Below are 18,977 nucleotides of genomic sequence, written 5' to 3' on the forward strand. Positions count from 1 at the left end.
TTTCTTCACCTCTTGGTCTATGTTCTTACGGACTATTAATCTGTAGTAGCTGACTAAAACAGTATTTCGGAAGCTACAGAGAGGCAAATTGCACTTTTGACACCTAGAAGTATCAAAGTTACTAATTTAAAGCATATGGAGAGTGTTACATTAGCACTGCTACTAGTCTAGGTCTAGAACAAGAGCTAAATTCTGTTTAGGAACCTTCTTTCTGCCACCACCTTGTCAAAAATTCAAATGTTTGTTTACTTTTTTCTGCAGTTATCCCAGTCTAAAGAGTTTAAGAAAGAAACAGTTTTTTAAAAAAAAAAAAAAGCCTAGAGAATGAATGGTTTTTGGAGCACCATTTTAAGTTACAACAAGGCTTACTATTGAGGTGGAAGTCTTTCTTTTTCAAAATTTTTCTAATGAGGTGTAGATGAAATTTACATTCTTTGACCAAATCTTACTTGTGGAGTGGTTGTGTTTTGTTTTGTTTTGTTTTTTTTTCCCAAAGGATTATTTTCTCATATTGCTAATATTTTTTTTACAGGCAGGTTTTGCTTTGCAGTAGAAAAAAAAAATTAAATGTTTCCTGGTACAAGTTTGTAAAGCATATCCCTTGACTGTTCCCCTTCTGGAAGGCTCTCTGTTTTTAAAAAAAAAAAAAAAAAAAAAAAAAAAATCAGAAATAAGTGGTCTCAATACAGTCCATCCTATTGTTCAAGCTATTTGTTTTTGTTAGAACTGGTACTTCAGTGATGTGAATCAGCGGCCTATTTACTTTAGTTTCCATACAAAAATGTTCTGATTGAGTAAATTAATTTTATCCTTTTTTATGAACTCGCAGAGATGAAACGAGAATGTAAAAATGACCTAAAATGTAAATGTGTGCCTAAAGAAGGGAGAACAAAAGCTTCCTTTTTCTTGGACCTAGAGTCATCTGGGCTTTGGGCTGGTTACTGGCATTACTTAAAGAAACTACAAGCTTATTCCATTTATGGCAGCTACATACCATTAAGAACACAGGAGAATAGCCTATATTTGCTGAATGTTGCTGGAAGATGTTCCTGTATGTTAAATATTAGACAGTTTGTTTGGAACTACTCTGGATTCTTTAGTTGTAAGAACTGAAAAATCACATTATTCCAATTGGAAGGGACTTCAGGAGGGTCCTCTAGTCCAACTTCCTGCTCAAAGCAGGATCATCTAGGAGATTAGACCAAGTTACTCAAGGCTTTTTCCATTTGGACTGTGAAAAACTTCTAAGGATGGAGACTGTGCAACCTTTACTTCCAGTTTTAAAGATGATGTATGATTGTTGACTTAAACAGCTTTGATCTCAAAACGAGTCTCAGAAACATAGTATTTTCATCAATGATTTGGTATATCACATTGGTTTAGTGTCCTAAACAGGTCTGAACTATCCTGAAGCAGTGGAAGACAAAACCTTTAGGGTATTTTTAAGGAGAAAACACGTTCAGGATGGGTTTTCTGTCTTCCAGTGTCTGCAGGAACACTGAGCTGGACTAGAAGGTTCTTTCCAGTTGGCTCTTTCCACATATTCTTGTCCCCTGCAAGAATATGTGCATAATCTGATGGGTTGTCAAAACTCTGTCCAGTTATTTTTCTTTCTGGCTATATATTGCTAATATGTCTGCTTCCATAGAGAGTGGTTTTTTTTTTCCATGGGAGTTATTCCAGGCTTAGCATATCATGCATCAAAACAACCTGTGCTGCCAACTTTTGCTTTAGGCTTGTATGAATAAGGCTCAGCCAGGAGCCTCTATAATGCAGAAACGAAGGGAAGAATTTAGTCTTCTGACTAGCAGTCGACCTGTGTTTTCATTTATTTGTTGAAGTAGTTGATGAACTAGATTTGTCTCCTGGGGGAATGACTTGGGCTTTAAAGCATACTAAGATTTGAATTTTAATTTGCACAGTAAATGCAGGCACTTAACTTTTATGGCACAAACTCACTTCTGGGGCTGGAAGTATTGCAAGAGAGTGATAAAAATACTAAGTGCTTTGCAGTATGATACCTTGCTACTGTATTCACTAAAAATAGATCGTGTGGTGTATGACTTAATGAAGAAGCATCAGTTACCACCAAGAAAACAGGTATCCAAGAAACGTATTTCTTGTCCCTATTTTAAATAGACAAGGTGGTACGGATGATATGCTTACAGGTTTATGCATGATATACACTGCATATCAAAATTACCTGTCTGTTTTAGGCCTGTGTTAATTGCAACCAGCCATACTTAATTTAAACATTTAGCAGTAAAAGAGCCACTTTCTCTGAATCACTGAAAGATCTGCTTGGTACCTCTGGACACGCTTAACATAACTTCTCAGGTACTTAAGGAAAAATATAAGCATTATTTAGAAGTGTACCTAAATTTCTTTTGTTGTTACAGGTTATTTTAGTATCTGCTAACAAGCTGACTCGATACATAGAACCATGCCAACTAACAGAAGACTTTGGAGGAACTCTCACCTATGATCACATGGATTGGCTGAATAAGAGGCTGGTTAGTTTTCTGGTGCTTTTTTTTGTTTTGAGGGTTTTTTTATTTTTTAAAATGTCTCATTCTTGAGCCATGAATTTTTATTTGTGTAGGAACTGCTAAGTGTGTGGAAATTGTCATATGTGTAGTAGTGCAGTTCAAATGCATGAATAGTCTTATAATGATAACTAACACTGGATTTGCTCAAGGGATGATAAAGCTAATGTAATCACTTTGTTGAACCAACAAGTTCCTTAATGAAGCTGACTTGTGGACCCTGACTCTAGAACAGCCTGGGTGTATGGTATAGTCACTACAAAGGTAGATTGTTTGGCTGCTGATTAGGAGAAATCCAAAACAAGGAGGAAATACTTGAACTCTGCAAATGCAAATCCTTCAACGTTTTCTTAGGCTTTGATTCCTGTGGATTGAGAGCCAGGTTTTAAGCTGTCCTACACTAAAACCTCTGTCAGTACAGTTTCCCCATTAGACACTGAGATGCATTAAATGTCTAGGAGCAATACACGCGTAAATCTTTAATAGACACAAATTATTTAAGCAACTGTTGGTGCACATAGCACTCCAGAATGTTTTTAATATGTTCTTCATTGATAGTTATTTTGAATAAATTGAATTTTCAAAGCAATACTTAATCTTCAGTGACACAGTGTATTCTTTTCCCATGCAATCTATTCTTAAAGTGTACATCTTCCATGATCTCCAGGTAGGATCCTGGACAAGGAACAATCTACAGTGTGTCCCAACTGCAACTGCCCAAAGCCTTCAAACGTATACCCTGCAGCCACTCTCACAGCAGTACTTCCCCCTCAAGAAATTTCAGGGCTTACGCCATGTGTACAGTGTTTCTTTTTTGCTGAATCACAGTAAATTGTGTGTTCAGACCCAAGGGCAGAGAGAGCATCATCTGCTGTGCATCTTTTTCTGCTGGACTATGTGGCCTTAATGTGTGTGTGTGTGTGTTAGGGTAAGGAAGCTTGTTTTGTCTCTGCCTGAAGCTGAGAGCACCTGGACACGGGAAGGAAAGGAAATCTAATATTTTCATTGTCCTTCATTTTTGTCTGACGTACAAATTTGGCTTCTACTCACTTACTCCTGCATTCATAAAATTCATAGGGACAGTACTTCCACTCTAGCTGGGACTTTTGCTTTATATGTGGTTCAGACTACAACTGAAAACTTCTTTCTCCTTTCTCTCCTCTCTTCCCTTGTTTCACTTGTTTTTCAACTCCTGAATTCTGAAACTAGACAAAAGGGCAGAAAGGTTGTTTAAGGTACTAGCTGAAAAATAGTTTACCAGCTGTTTATACATTTGAATTCTATGGATTTCTTTTTTCCTTTTGTAACAACTGAATTTTGCTTCTATGTTATAAACCGCTTTCTTATAGGTTGGCTTTTGAGAGCTGTCCACCTCATGTCCTTTTAGGTTTTCCCTGAAATTTAAGTAGTCCTAGACAGGTTAAGGAAGATTCATCTACAGGCTACTGATTAATACTTTATTAACACCAAAAAGACCTGAAAGTTATTGCGCATGTTGTTGATGGCACCTGATCATGCTCAGTCATGTTAAAAAAGCAAAACAAAAAAAAAAAACAACAAAACACACACCCAAAAAAACCCCACAAAAAAACCCCAAAAAACCCACAACCAAAACCAACCAAACAAAACCCCTCAAAACCAACCCCTAGAAGTCAGGGACAGAGGACTCATCTGAACTGTACCCAGTGTCTGGCTATATAGGCCTTGTTATCTGAGATCAGAATACTCAAAGAAACTGATGACGGTATTCCTTTCTGTATAATATATCTTTCTTTTATCGTAGTTATTCATTACAGTGTAGCCCATATTAGTAGTGATTAGAAGCTGGAGTCTTCACAAAGTTGATTATTTTAATCCGTTCAAGTGAGCTGTCAGATGCTTGTGTAACATGCCTTGATTCTCTAGCATTATTCTTAAGATTTATTTAAAGGCTTAAATGAAGATGTAGAATAACTATGTCCATAAGAACTTACAGATTTTGCAGAAATCTCAAAGTTTTTCAGTATTTCAGAATTCAGTCCAGCTTTGTTTATATTCAGTGTAACATTTACTATTTCCCTAAGGAACCTTAGTGCTCTTAAGTGTTCACTGAACAAAACTTCATCTTTTCTATTCTTTCTACCCTACCATCTGAATGTTGGGAAATAATTACACTGTGTAAAGATTGAAGTATACTAACAGAATTAGTGGATAAATTTGCATTGATGCCTTCAGTACTGCCACTTAAATAATTTTCATTTCTTAAATTAAAACCTGTCTCTTATTTAGGTATTTGAAAAGTTCACGAAGGAATCAACATCCTTACTGGATGAGCTTGCTCTAATTAACAATGGAAGTGATAAAGGAACTCAACAAGAAAAAGAGAGGTATGTGGTTTGCTTTTTGAAATCAGTGCTTGTGGATTATAAAATCTCATGGGAAATCCAAATAATACTGAAAATAGATAAGCCTTAAATATTTTGAAATGTGTAAAGAAATTCTGAAAGTTTATAATGTACACTACAAAATTCATCACTGTGTGTAGATGGATGCTCTGCACTTCTGTTTGGATGGAATGAGTTGGAAAAAGTGAGGGCTTTACTGAGTGAGGAAAGGTATACAATCTCTTAACAGCATCAGGTAGCTCTGGCCTTAGCTGAAGTTTTTAGTGCTACTGTAATAGAAATTATTAATAATGTGTTTGTTACTCGAAGTAATTATTATGAAGCTTATTATTAATAATGTGTTTGTTATTTTATTCAAGATCGATAGATTTGAACTTCCTTCCATCGGTTGATCCTGAGATGGTATTGCAGACAGGTATAGTAAGTCAAAAAATGATAATGTTGGTCAATAAAGTAACATTATTCATTTTTAAGCCCCAAGTGAAAGCACAGAGGGCACAATAATTATCTTAGTCATCATCACAATGTAGCAAGCTTATCAATTAATGTAATCTTTGGGTTTTTAAAAAAAAAAAAGTGATAACAAATAAATGGAAGAACTCCAAATGTGTCTTTCTAAAAAAAGCTTTTAATAATCCTGATAACATCTTTGCAATATTACCGTAATGCATACATTTAATTTTGAGAACATATTGTTTCTAGATGATGTCAATAGGTTGGCCTTAAAGGACTAATTTTTCAGTAGCCACCAAATGGTTACAATACAGATGGCATTTTCCTATGCAGTTCTAATAATTTCCATGAGCCTAGTGCTGAGCTGATCATTGTAAAAGTGAAGCATACTGTCTTCTGGCTCCTTGCTGCTTAGACTCTCCCTTGAGCACGAAGAAATTTGGGGTTCTTTGAAATGGTTTTGGGTTTTTTTGCAGGGGGTGGGGGTTGGGGGGGTGGGTGAGTTTCCTACTGGTAATAAAGTATAATAGCACTATTGATTTGGTCTAGAAATTTTCTTAGATTTATGCCTTTGTAGAATAGGAAGTAATGCATAGTGTTAAGATGGTGATCAGAATCTGAGTGCTCAGAATCCTTGTCTTGCAGCCTCCTGCAAACTAATGTGTGGATCACATGTAACATTTGTTACAGAAAACTGCGGCTTTACAGGCCCTCTGTAAATTTTAGCTTATTTAGATGTGGGATAATATTGTTTGAGTTAAAAGGTGAAACGATAGTTCCTTGCTGTAGTCTCTAAAGTTTTTAAAATATGAAGTGTCTGTAGACATGGTAAGATTGCTTTGGACAAAACAACACTTCAGTTTTGTGTAAGTAGATGGTTCTCAAGACCATTAGTTTATATGCATTCTCTATTTTCTTAATTACGGCATAATGAATTTTTTTGAGCTACGAAGTTTCATAACTTTCATTAAATCATCAGAGTTCCTAAGAGGCAACCTTTCTCTTTTTTAGATTCACTGTATTGAAAGTTTGAGAATAAAAAAATTACAATGTCCCCAAATAAACTTTTCTATCTCTTAAGGGTAAATATAAACAAACCGAGGTTTTAGTTAAAAGGCTTCTGTCTTCCATAGTTACAAGTACTGTTGCTTTCACAAGCTCCAAATCCACGTATAAAGTATAGTTCTTAAAACTGTATTTTTATCAGATTCTAAAAAAAAAAAAATTACCTTGAAAATGTTCATTCTTTACTGCTGAAACAATACAATAAAAATTCAAAATCAGCCCAGTAGAACTACAACTTGTAAATGCCTTTAAGTCTGTTTGCCCTGCAGCTATCTGCGCCTATCTGTGTAGCATTATAAAAGATGAAATCCAATATGTTTATTTCCATAGTATGGCAAAATGCATTTGTATTCTTAAGACATATAAATTACTCAGCATATATTATCGTGAAATGAAAAGTTAGTTGCTGCAATCTCCAAAGCCCTTGGCATTTTGATTGTCTAGATAATACCAGTTGAATTTAGAGTCTATTTTTCCGTATTTTCCTTGAAGAATTACAATTTTTATTCTAGTGGTATTTTTTTTTCTTTTAGTGAACTGGCATGTTACCATTTTAAGATCTCCAGAACTGATGATGTGGAATTGGCAGATTTTCACTTTTACACCAACATTTCTTTAGTGACAAAACACTTTTATTTTAACTTGTTCATTGAGCTTTTGGGGAACAAATTGATGATCTGGGTTTACTGGTAGTATGGTGTTTACATCCTGAAAACTTTACCACGGTTTAAAAATAACATTCTTTGGACAGTTTAAGCAGGGGATTAAATAGTCAAAGCATACTATTTTTGCTTATATGAAAATTGTTACACTCTAGAGAGTCTGTACCCTGATATGCTGCTTAAGAGCACAAGGTAAAAAGGTGAGAAAAAATTATTGAGCAAAATACTTAGTATTCATCTCCACTTTCTATGAAGGTTTTGTACATGCTATAAAAATCCTGGAAGATAACAGAGAAATTCCATGCTCAGTTAGTCAGTGCTTCTAGTTCATTCATTAATCTAAGAATATGAACTGTTTGAGAGAAGTAGTTGAGATGCTACACAGTATTTTGAAGTAAAGCAGAATACTTATAGTTGTTTCAGACTCAAGATTGTACTTTGCAATTGTGTCTTTACATTAGCCAATACTAGTCAATATGATTGTTAAAGTCACTGTATCTCTTTTGTATATTTAAAATATACCACATGATTTCTACCCTGATACAACCCCACAAACTGTGGCCAGTACTCTGCATGACATGATATCATTAAATGTGCCCAATGCAGGAAAGATCATTAGCTGCAAAAATGTACCGCCGGATGGTCTAAAAGCTGGCATGCTTACTGATAATTTTTGTGCTTGTTTTTGAATCTAAGTCAATCACATCATTGTATGTATTCTTAAAGGTCATGAGTTACTGTCTGAGTTACAACAGCGTCGATTCAATGGTTCAGATGGAGGAGTATCCTGGTCTCCAATGGATGATGAGCTACTTGCTCAGCCACAGGTCATGAAGCTACTAGACTCGCTGAGAGAGCAATATACCCGCTACCAGGAGGTTTGCAGACAACGTAGCAAGCGCACACAACTAGAGGAGATTCAGCAGAAGGTAATGCAGGTAAGCTTGGAGTTGTTCTTGAATACTGTGAGGTGGAGGTTTAAGCTCAAGTCCCAGACTGTGTTTCCTGCAAAACTTAAAATCAGGGACGAGAGCTTCATGCTTCCTTTCACTCCCAAACTGCAACGTACTAGTTCACTTTTGACGATTTTATGTAGTGGCTATGACAGTGACTTTCCAAAGGCTGTTCTGATATGTGGAGGTGATAGAAACATGCTTACTTACGATCATGCTGAAGAACCTTCACGTTGTCCCTTTGTAGCATACTGTGGCAGTGTACCTCTGCGTTGTCGAAGTGTCAAATGCCTGACCTCTTAGCAAAGAGAGGAACGCTCACAGATGAGACACATTTAACTACAGTTTTGCTTGAGAGTCGGAAACCTTCCCCTGCCCACGTTGTTTTAAGTTCCTGTTACTGAAGATAAGCCATTATTTATTCCTTTGTTTGTCTAATGCTTGGTGTTTTACTAAAGTGATTAAACTCTGTATTTCAAGGCCACCCTGACCAGAATGAATACAAATCTTCCTAATCAATCGTGTGTTAAAGGTCATAATGAATTGGTTTGGTCCTTTGGAAACAGGCATGTAATTAGCACTTTCAACATTTTCTCAGCAGAGAAAATCAAGGAAATGGAATTAATTTATTCCTCTTGTGTTTGTTACTTGAAATCAGACTTGTACATTTTTAAGCTTCTGCCTAGTTTGAATATGCATAAAATGGAATGGATATTGCTTTTAACCTTTCAACATTGACATTTCTAATGCATGAGGAGTGAAAATCAAGTATTTGCACTTCACAGCGTTCCAGGTATGGGTAAAGATAAAAGCTAATCAGTGTTGTTATTTCTAGCAGTGAAAATAGAAATCTACTGAGGAAATAATTTTCCCTTATGTAGTCATTCATGTTGTTATAAAACTATAAAAAAGCAAATGTCATATTTTGATATTTTGAGCTGGAAATAATAAAAATGTGTAAGAGATGAAAATAGTACTATATAGAACATACTACTGTGGCTGCAGGTATCATCAGGTGAGATTTTTTTTTTCTTGTTCAACCCCTAAACTTTAACACAAGATTTGTGGATTGAAATTAAATTTATAACGTACTTTGGCAAACCGACATTGTTAATACATTTAAATAGACCTGTTTTCTGGGGCATCAGCTGCATTTTGCAATATTTGTATTAGAAATAGTTTTTCGTTTGCTCTGTCTACACTGAATGCTGCATAATAAGCGAACTGAGTCTCAGTACACAAGAAAAATGTGGTTTGCTGAGCTAATCAATTTTATAAAGTGCATTTAAAAGCTCTCTAAATACCGTACAAGTGTATGGGAAAAACCTACTAAACCTAGAAATTGATTTAGTTTCCTTTTGGTTTATGGGAGAAAACTAGGCTAACAGAGCAAAGTAAGAAGGTAGTGATGGACTGAGGAAACAGATACAGGCAAAGTGTCATGGAATTTATTTTGACAAATAGAATTTGCAGTAAAACATGCTTGCAGTATTTTCAGTTGGAATGGGTGCGTACATAGAAAGTTTCCCCCTTGTGTTGCTGATTGTTGTTTGTTTTTTTTGTTTTTTTTTTTTTAGTGTTTTGATTTCCTGTCAGCTTTCATTACAATTACATTCCTATTTCATTCTTTGTATAGCTTCTCATATTTCTAACCACTCCTGGCTTGCTTTTGTGTTCGTATTTAATTTTCACGATTCGCTCCTTCTGCTTACTGTGAACTTCTTGGTTCCTATTCCTGTCTCAAAGCCCTCTTATTGATAACCACCCCTCTTCTGTTGTGCCTTTGATATCCTGCCCTCTTTTTTTCACCACACTCTTCTTTCTATTCCATAGTTTTGCTTCTCTCTGATTCATCTTTCATTCTGCAGTGTAGAGGTGGCAATGATTTCCAGATGTTTTCTGATGAGCAGTTATACTAAACAGACTGCTAATGAGTGACTCTGTATGTTATGATAAATTCTAGCTTTGTCCCTCCTTAAGCAGAGGTGTTAATTACTATTTTTCCGATCTTAAGTCACAAAAATTAATGCCAGGCCTTGCAGTAGTCTATTCATTAACCAGTTAAATATATATTTGATGAAAATAACATAATTTCTTTCTCCAGGTACCCTAGTGACTCTTCTATCCTCAGGTCAAGTATCCGTCACACAAGAATGGCTCCGTGCCGAGCTGAGCAGTCTCAGAGGCAGTGCAGTAGTTGCTGGAAACTTATAGTGGGGAGGTGGTCCTGGTCAGAGAGGGCACTGCTAAGCAGTAGTCTTGTGCACTATTTCAGACTTCCACAAGAACGGTCATTTCCATATGTGAGTTTTCCAGGCCATGCTGAGGCTACAGGCGGACATCTGTGTGCCTTCACTTCTAGGTCTGTTCCATATTTAACCAGAGGTGCTGAGCACAACAGGAAGTTTCTCTTTAAACAAAAAGAACCTAGAACTGTAGAGTCTTAATTTGCCCTAGAAATTATGAAAGTAAGGAAGAAACAGGATGCTTATGGAGCAAAGTTTATATGCTCTGAAACAGCATTTCTTACGCAGGGATGTGAAAAGAGGGGGTAGGAAGACAAAGAGATCATAACTAAAAGGTGGGGTGAATTGAGTGGCCGTCTGTAATGGTGATGGTCATTCTTTATTGCTGTTGCAATGTAGCCTAGCAGCATTAGGAAAATGGTCCAAATAACCCTCTTTTCATTTGTCTTCACAGTTAATGGTGTTACATTGTGTATTGTGTTATATTTCCTGAAAAACTGTGTGAGGCTGTTCTGTCACCTTTGTTTAAACAAAAGTCATGTTAAAGAGAGGAAGCTGGCTTCCTATGCTTTCTTATTAAGGTTCGGAACGTGGGGGTATTCCTGCATTTCCTTACTTCAGGACTCCAGCAGTAAGTGACTTTTGCACTAGGTTTCATCAGGGCTGGCTCTATTTTCTCGGCATTTAAAAATTGATCATAAAAATAGATTCAGTCTGATAATTCAGATGTGTATAAGGAAACCAAAATTTGAGATACTGTGCTTCTGCTTTGAATTATATAACATCAAATGAAATAGTTTCAAAATAATAATAATAATAAAAAATCCAATACTGTAGTCCAAAACTGTATTGCTGTGACCCTGCAAAGATTTCTGCAAAGGCAGATCCATGAGATGTGGCCATTGAGACTCTGTAAGACACTTCTGTTATTTGAATAGAGCAAGTTGAAAAGACATAAATACATAAAATAGTACTGATGTGTAAATTTAATTTTGGGATAAGTACATATCCTGTACTTGAGTGTTAATGTATTCAACAAGATAAGGAGAACTCTCAGGTGTGAGGTTGAATACAGCTGTGCATTGTGATTCACTTAGGCAACAAAAATTCTTGTTTGAATGTGAGAGGTCCATTATCAAGAAAGTTGTGTTTTAAGCTTTTTTTATTGACAGAGATATGAAATGATAAGCAGGTATGTGACAAATCTGTTACTAGCTGCTACCTACTTTCATGGAGCTGACAGGCTAAGGTTAATGAAAAATAGTTTCTACTTAAAGCTTTAAAAGTGAATGGTTTCAACAAGGCTTTACAGACCCTAAAAAGATTTTTTTTTTTCCATAAATGTATACTTTGAAATGTTTGTGCTTATGTTACATAATTTTTCTTATACCACTTTTTGTGTCATTGATTTGCTACTTTATTTTTGTCATCTTTATCTTACTGACAGGTAGTCAATTGGCTTGAAGGACCTGGATCAGAACAGCTAAGAACCCAGTGGGGAATAGGTGATTCGATTAGAGCTTCACAAGCTTTGCAACAGAAACATGAGGAGATTGAGAGTCAGCACAGTGTGAGACTTTACTTACCGTTTTCAAGTAGCAAATTAATTCTAAGTACATCCAGTTATAAGCAATGTGGTTTTGTTAAAATATCTAGGAATTTTGCATAGTGCATGACTCTTATGGATTACAGAGGAAAGTACCTGAGCAGTTTAAGAACTTAATACAGTCATTGTATGTGCATGTTACTTATTTTGTTTTCCAGTATAGAAAAATACTGATTTCTATCTATGGCTTTTCTTGGTTTTATTATGTTACAGCAGTTCTTAAATTTTCATGTTGAGTAGGAGGATTAAATTTCCTTTGTCCTCCCTGCCAAAATGGCTGAGAAGTCCTGTACTTCTCAGGTGGATAAGTTAATATTTTTGTCCTTACTAAACTACATTTACTAGTAGCTGAAACTGGCTTAACACTTTCATTCATCAAGACTTCAGATACAGTTTATGTTCATAATGAAATCCTGAAGAGACTGTTTTGTAACTGTACTGACTTGATGCCTTTGCTTCTAATTTTGAAGGCTTCCTAAGGTTCAGTAGAATTTTGTCTTTCCATCAGAGGATTAGCATAATTGGCATATGAATACTCAGTGTTCCCAAAGGGAGTGTTTCTCACAGTGCTTTTTCCCTTTTCTGACTTTCTTTGATGTAGACATTGACAATTTTGTCCATTTTTCCTAAGTTTCCTTTACAGTCATGGCAAAGAAAATAGTCACTGGGTTATAATATATATTTTATATATTTAAAAAAACCCAACCTGAACCTTTAGTCTGAGAAACACTATGCCCCAGACTGCACTGGTTCTATTGACTACATCTCTACTGAGTAGAGTTTCCTTGCTCAGATGCAGAAGTGTGTGTTGTAGGTTTCTGTTTGGTCAAGTGAATCCACTCTCCTCCGTCTTCTCATTGTTTTAAGCTCTTCAAGCAATGTTCTCTGAAAACCAGTACCTTCTGAAGTATAAAACATCTTGCAGTTAAAATCCTAATTGGAAAGAAAAAGAAAAAAAAATGCCCTGCCTACTTCATTGGCAAAAATAATTTTTAATACCTTGCAGTCATATTAGCATTTCAAACTGAAAAGAGAAAACAAGATTGAATATACTTTGTTCTCACTTGGATATCTACAACAGAGAACTGTGCTTTAGCTGGGGCTAAAGACAGTCCTTGAAATCATTGAAATCCCACTGAAGTTTGCAAGCTGGCCTACAGTTTGCTCATCACTAAAGCACTGACAAGATGGAACGCTGCTTGGTTCTCAGGTGCTGGCAGGAGTTTGTAGAAACAACAGTCAGAAAAAATATTTTTAATTTTATACTAAAAGAAGAAATTGGGAAACCACCAGCTTATCTTAAATTTAGATGCCTGATTATAAATTAAAACCCTTTTTTGAAAACAGCACTGGAAAAATGTGCTTTGCCTTTTTCTTTGATTCTTAAACATCTCATAATCGCTGAGTGTACTCTTCCTCTTTCGTTTTTTTCCTGTTTTTTTCCCCTCCTAATAATTGAATTGACAGCTTGTATGCTTGCTTTCTTTTCATCTTCTCCTATTTATTGTTGATTATATTATTTCTATTTTGAAGATACTTTCAAAAATATTCTATTTGTTTTAAAGGTAGGCTTTTTTACTCCAATTTAGTCTGAAGTGAAAAAATATTTTTCTTAGGGTGTTTTTTTGTTTTAGTTTGTTTCTTGTTTGGTATATTGGGGGGGTTCTTTGTTGTGTGTGGGGGTTGGTTGTTTGGCTTTCATTTTCTGACTTTTACTCATGAGCAATATACTAGAGCTGTTATTTTTGAGCAAATGATGGCCTTTTCTCCATTGTTCTGAGCTGTCACATACAGCTGTGCCTAATTTTTCCATAGGGAAAGGATCAGAAACACACTTTTTATATCTGTTTTGCCAGTTGCTTGATTTCACAGATAGCTTGACCAAATCAATTACTGCGACTGTTTTATTTAAGAATTTTTAGTTTTTATTTTTAGCATTAATCTAGATTTTTTTTTTGTTTGTTTGACTTCTCATATTATTGTTGACTTTTCACACTCAATAAGCTGGTTTGTATGTTCAATGTCTAAAGGTCATAACAAGAGTTATAATGTGTAAACTGAGTTATTGAACCTATGTATCTATAGTACCTGTGTGTTGATGGAAGATGTTTCCATATTACGCCATCTTAGTTGCCCCTTTTTCCTTCCTGTATCTTTTCATACTCTTGTTTCTTCCTGAGAGCAGATAGGAGAGGTAGCTTTGGGTAAAAAGGAAAAAAATGTTCAGAATATGGATATTTATATTTTGCATGCTTTGTAAATAAATGATGCAAAAGCTGAAGGCACAATTTTAAAAAATTGCAAAGATCCTGGCAGGGTTTCGTTTGACACGAATACTAATTAATTCAGATATTTTAGGCCAATAGATGGTGCTATTCCATAGCATTAGAATTATATAGGGCATTTGAAGGTTATTTTACTGTAGGGCAAAATAAAAGCCTTTGAGCAAACATGTTTTGCTTTACAGGCATTTAAGTCATGCAAGATGTGAATGACATCTTGATATATCAATTTCTTTTTGAATCTCCCAAATTGTTAAATATTTGAACTATTTTCTTTTGCAAAGACACCACCATGACAACATAACTAACTACTATGTATGTATTCTGTAATCAAAGCATTTGAAAAACAGATCTGTACATTTTTAATTGAGCAGTATAAAGCTTTTCTCAAATAAGAAACAAGAATAATTTCGAAGTTTGTGTACATCGATACTCTGTTCTGTTCAGAAGGTAGAGATTGCTTCCACTTTGTCAACAGTAGTATTTCTTCTAATTGTTTTAAGAAAATTGCTGGTTTCAGTCAGGTCACTGGAAGTAAGACCTAGATAGTCTTATGAACATCTCTTTTGTAATAGCGTACCATTTGGCAAAAAGGTCTTTTGTTTCAGTAGTGCACTGTAGATATGTAAGCTAGAAATTTGCTTAAAAATGGTGGAATTCCTCTGTTGGTTCAGTAAAATAGTTTGAGTGGGAGTTTGTGCTGGGAGTTAATAGCTGTGCCTTGTAATCTTCCCATCTTTCTGTACTGCTTTTTTTTATACTACAGTACATATATTAAAATGTACTAAGTACTTTCTGAGTTGACTTGAAATTAGGAATGTTTTTTTTTCTCCTGTGTGAGATTTTGTAATTATAGTGTAAGCTGTAATAAGTTCCTCTTTTAATGATTATCGATTAGTCTGCAGCTAGATGTGTGCCATTTTACAAGAAATAGAATTATGTTTGGTATTATTTTAAAACTTAATTTTCTTGTGTTTGTAGGAGTGGTTTGCTGTTTATGTTGAGCTTAATCAGCAGATAGCAGCCCTTCTAAATGCAGGGGATGAGGAGGACCTTGTGGAATTGAAAGCATTGCAGCAACAGCTGAGTGATGTGTGTTACCGGCAGGCCAGTCAGCTGGAATTCAGGCAGAACCTATTACAAGCAGCACTTGAATTCCACAGTGTTGCCCAGGATGTAAGTTTGGTTTTTTTAACTTTTCACAGGCTCACCTGTCAATATATTATTGCCTTAGCATTATAAATGTTGAATTAATTGGAAAAAATTTAGGGACATGGGGAGAACTATAATGTGACTTGGAAAATGCAGTAAGTCTTCATTTACAGTAATGAAAACACTTGAAAGATGGATTTTTCCCTTTTCTGGGAGGGAAGTGCTTTGTAATGTGTCTTGCATTTCAATAGAATTTGAAATAAAATGGTTACTAGTTAAAAAGTTGCTTTTTCTCCCCTCATGGCTTTTTTTTTTTTTATTAGAGGCATATGTATTAATTGAACTGCAACTTGGTGTACTTCTCGTAGTTACTTTTTTAAATTGCCATTTATTCGTTTCCTGTACTTGTCAAAAAAAAAAAAAATCTTGGTTTCCCCCCTCTCCATCTAGGGATGTATGCTCTTGGAATTTTATAGGCAGATGGGTGGTTTATCTTTCATCTTGACTTTCATTTCCTATAGATGCAAAGAGAAGCTTCTAAAATGACAGACTTCCAAACATTTAGGAGAAGATTGCAGACCCAACCATCTGAAGCTCAAAACTTTTTTTTAAATACCAATATTTATGTTGTTTTTCATTTTAGTTGTCTCAGCAACTGGATGGCTTACTAGGAATGTTGTGTGTAGATGTAGCACCAGCAGATGGAGCATCAATTCAACAAACTTTAAAACTACTGGAAGAGAAATTGAAAAGTGTTGGTAAGCAACATATTTCTGCATTTCAGATGCACATATTCTGATGAATGCGTTACAGGAAAAAAAACCAGTAATCCTACCACCCCCTTTAAAGAAAGACAGCAGAAAAAACATCTACCTCTTCCAATTTGTAGCTAAGTAATGCTCTACCTAAGCTGCTCTATCACTCCCCTCCTCAGCTGAACAGGGGAGAGAAAATATAAAGAAAAGCTTGTGGGTCAAGGTAAGGACAGGGAGAGATCACTCAGCAGTTACCATCACCAGCAAAATAGTCTTGACTTGGGGGAAATTGATTTAATTTATTGCCAGTCAAATCAGAGTAGGTTAATGAGAAAAAAAACTTGAATCTTAAAACACCTTCCCCCCACCCCTCCCTTCTTCCTGGGCTTCGCTTTACTCCTGTTTTTCTCTACCTCCTCCCCATGAGCAATGCAGGGGCATGGGGAATGGGGGTTGTGGTCAGTTGATCACATTGTCTCTGCTGCTCCTTCCTCCTCAGGGGGAGGACTTCTCACACTCTTCCACTGCTTCAGGGTGGGGTCCTTCCCCATGGGATACAGTCTTTCATGAACTTCTCCAGCTGAGGCCTTCCCACAGGCTGCAGTTCTTCACAAACTGCTTCAGTGTGGGTCTCTTCCACAGGGTGCAGTCCTTCAGGAACAGACTGCTCCAGCATGTGCTTCCCACGCAGGGCTACAAGTGCTGCCAGCCAAACCTGCTCCAATGTGTGCTCCTCTTCCCATGGGTCCACAGGTCCTGCCAGGAGCTCCAGTGCGGAATTCCTGCAGGGTCACAGGCTCCTTTGGGCATCCACCTGCTCTGATGTGGGGTCCTCCTCAGGCTGCAGGTGGAGATCTGGTGTACCATTAACCTCCATTGGCTGCAGAGGGACAGCCTGCCTCACCATGGTCTTCACCATGGGCTGCAGGCGAATGTCTGCTCTGGAGACTGGAGCACCTCCTCCCCTTCCTTCACTGACCTTGGTGTCTGCAGAGTTGTTCCTCTCACGTATTCTCACCCCTCTCTTTGGCTGCAAATGTCCCAGGTTTTTTTCTTTTTCTTAAATATGTTATCCCAGAGGCGCTACCACCGTTGCTGACGGGCTTGGCCTTGGCCAGCGGCGGGTCTGCTGGACATAGGAGAAGCTTCTGGCAGCTTCTCACAGAAGCCACCCCTGTAGCCCCCACACTACCAAAACCTTGCCCATGCAAACCCAATACACTATCTTTGACTTGCTTATGCTATCTACTGCATAGTAGTTCTATCCAGGAAAATTATCTGGAATTGTTTCCCTTTAAATGTTTTAAATGTAATATATATTTAGTACATACCATTATCATGCAATTTGTCTGTAGACAAACTTTTTTCTCCACTGATCATCCTTAGTATCTTGAGAATATAGTGCTTAGATGATCTTTTTGTCTTCTGAACTGACCTCTTGATGACCAAGATTGTTATCCACTCAGTTTTAGAATGCTTGTACTAAGTGTTTTGCGCTAGCTTTGAATGTATGTGTTAATAAACGGCACATCTAAGGTTGTTCCCGTCAAGCATATAGAATAGAATATTTCAGTTGGAAGGGGCCTACAGTGCTTGTCTTGTCCATTAAGTTGTGGGAGAAAGACTTTTGAGGCAAAATCGTCAATGGTAGAAGTAGTTATGATTGGAATATAACAGTTTGATGCACAAGCTAGATAGTCCTTTAGGAAAACAGATAGTGGAGCTGCCAAATAATAGACTTAATAGCAGATTCTAAGGATTGATATATTTCAGTGTAGAAAAATTTATCGGCCACATCAGATGTATTATAAAGTAGTAACTTTCACCAGCCATCGAAGAACATTTAGGCTACAACTGCTTAGCAGTGATATTTTGGGTATTGTGCAACTGTGTGGATGAAAGACATTATTTAGCTATTTATATGCGGAAAAGTTAATATTCAGTGTGAGTTTTTATCCCTTTTCTTGTTATCTGATAGGTCATAAAATAGCAAAGCCTTAGCTCTTTGTTACTATAGACGAATGCTCACTCAAACTTAAAAGTTGGAAAGGGTAGTGAAAGACAGATAGTAATGTCCTTTTCACTTTCCAGCCTTCCATCTCAGATTCTGTTGTGTTCAATATTTCTCCTTTGGAGAAAAAAGAACCCCAAATTTGTAAGAGTGACCGTTGACTTTTGTTCTTTTTTATTTTTTTCTTTAGACTTAGGCTTGCAAGGCTTGCGTGAGAAAGGTCAAAGTCTTCTTGATCAGATATCTAATCAGGCGTCCTGGGCCTATGGAAAAGATGTGACCATTGAAAACAAAGAAAATGTGGACCATATCCAAGGAGTGATGGAAGATATGCAGCTTAGAAAGCAAAGGTAATAACAACAGTTGCAGTCATTAAGATTTTCGTGTGCTGATATATATGATTTTTTATAAGGGACCATTTTGCTTTATCTTCAGTTAAGGGATGTAGTACAACTGTGATTTATATTTGTGGTATATTTAAATGGGACAGAAGCTTCGCTGCCTAATCTGTTGTAGCATATTCCTAAATCCAAGCACGTTTCATATTTTGGTACTAGGTGCTTTCCTGTACTTGTAATGCTCAAGAATTATACATTCCTTTTATGTGGTGTTATGGAATGGATGCAAAAGGCGGCTTTTATATGTTAGCAGTTTGAGATGAAAAGTATGCTAAGACTATAGTAGTGATGATGGTTCTAAAATTATGTATAATTATGTACAGACTTGTTTATTCTCTTCTTTTTCATAACCTCTATCCCTCTGAGCATGGTATTTTCACTCCTGAAGATAGGAAGAAAGATGAGCTGGTGTCAGGGGGACAGGGTGTAAAATGCAGGCAGAGAGTTCAGTTTTCAAAATGGGG

At 36.4% G+C, this 18,977-nt stretch overlaps 1 protein-coding gene across 1 annotated transcript in view; it reads left to right on the forward strand.

Moving 5' to 3' along the window:
- The window catches only part of SESTD1 (SEC14 and spectrin domain containing 1), a 59,187-nt gene that overhangs the window by 28,322 nt on the left and 11,888 nt on the right, over positions 1–18,977 (forward strand). The window contains exons 7-14 of the mRNA XM_009646026.2: positions 2,400–2,513; positions 4,815–4,912; positions 5,290–5,345; positions 7,837–8,048; positions 11,757–11,879; positions 15,179–15,373; positions 15,993–16,107; positions 18,306–18,465. Coding sequence (XP_009644321.1) covers positions 2,400–2,513; positions 4,815–4,912; positions 5,290–5,345; positions 7,837–8,048; positions 11,757–11,879; positions 15,179–15,373; positions 15,993–16,107; positions 18,306–18,465 — 1,073 coding nt within the window. The remainder of the gene's footprint in view (positions 1–2,399; positions 2,514–4,814; positions 4,913–5,289; positions 5,346–7,836; positions 8,049–11,756; positions 11,880–15,178; positions 15,374–15,992; positions 16,108–18,305; positions 18,466–18,977) is intronic.

The sequence above is a fragment of the Egretta garzetta genome, unplaced genomic scaffold (assembly GCF_000687185.1).
Source record: "Egretta garzetta isolate BGI_Z169 unplaced genomic scaffold, ASM68718v1 scaffold539, whole genome shotgun sequence".
NCBI classification, from domain to species: Eukaryota; Metazoa; Chordata; class Aves; order Pelecaniformes; family Ardeidae; genus Egretta; species Egretta garzetta.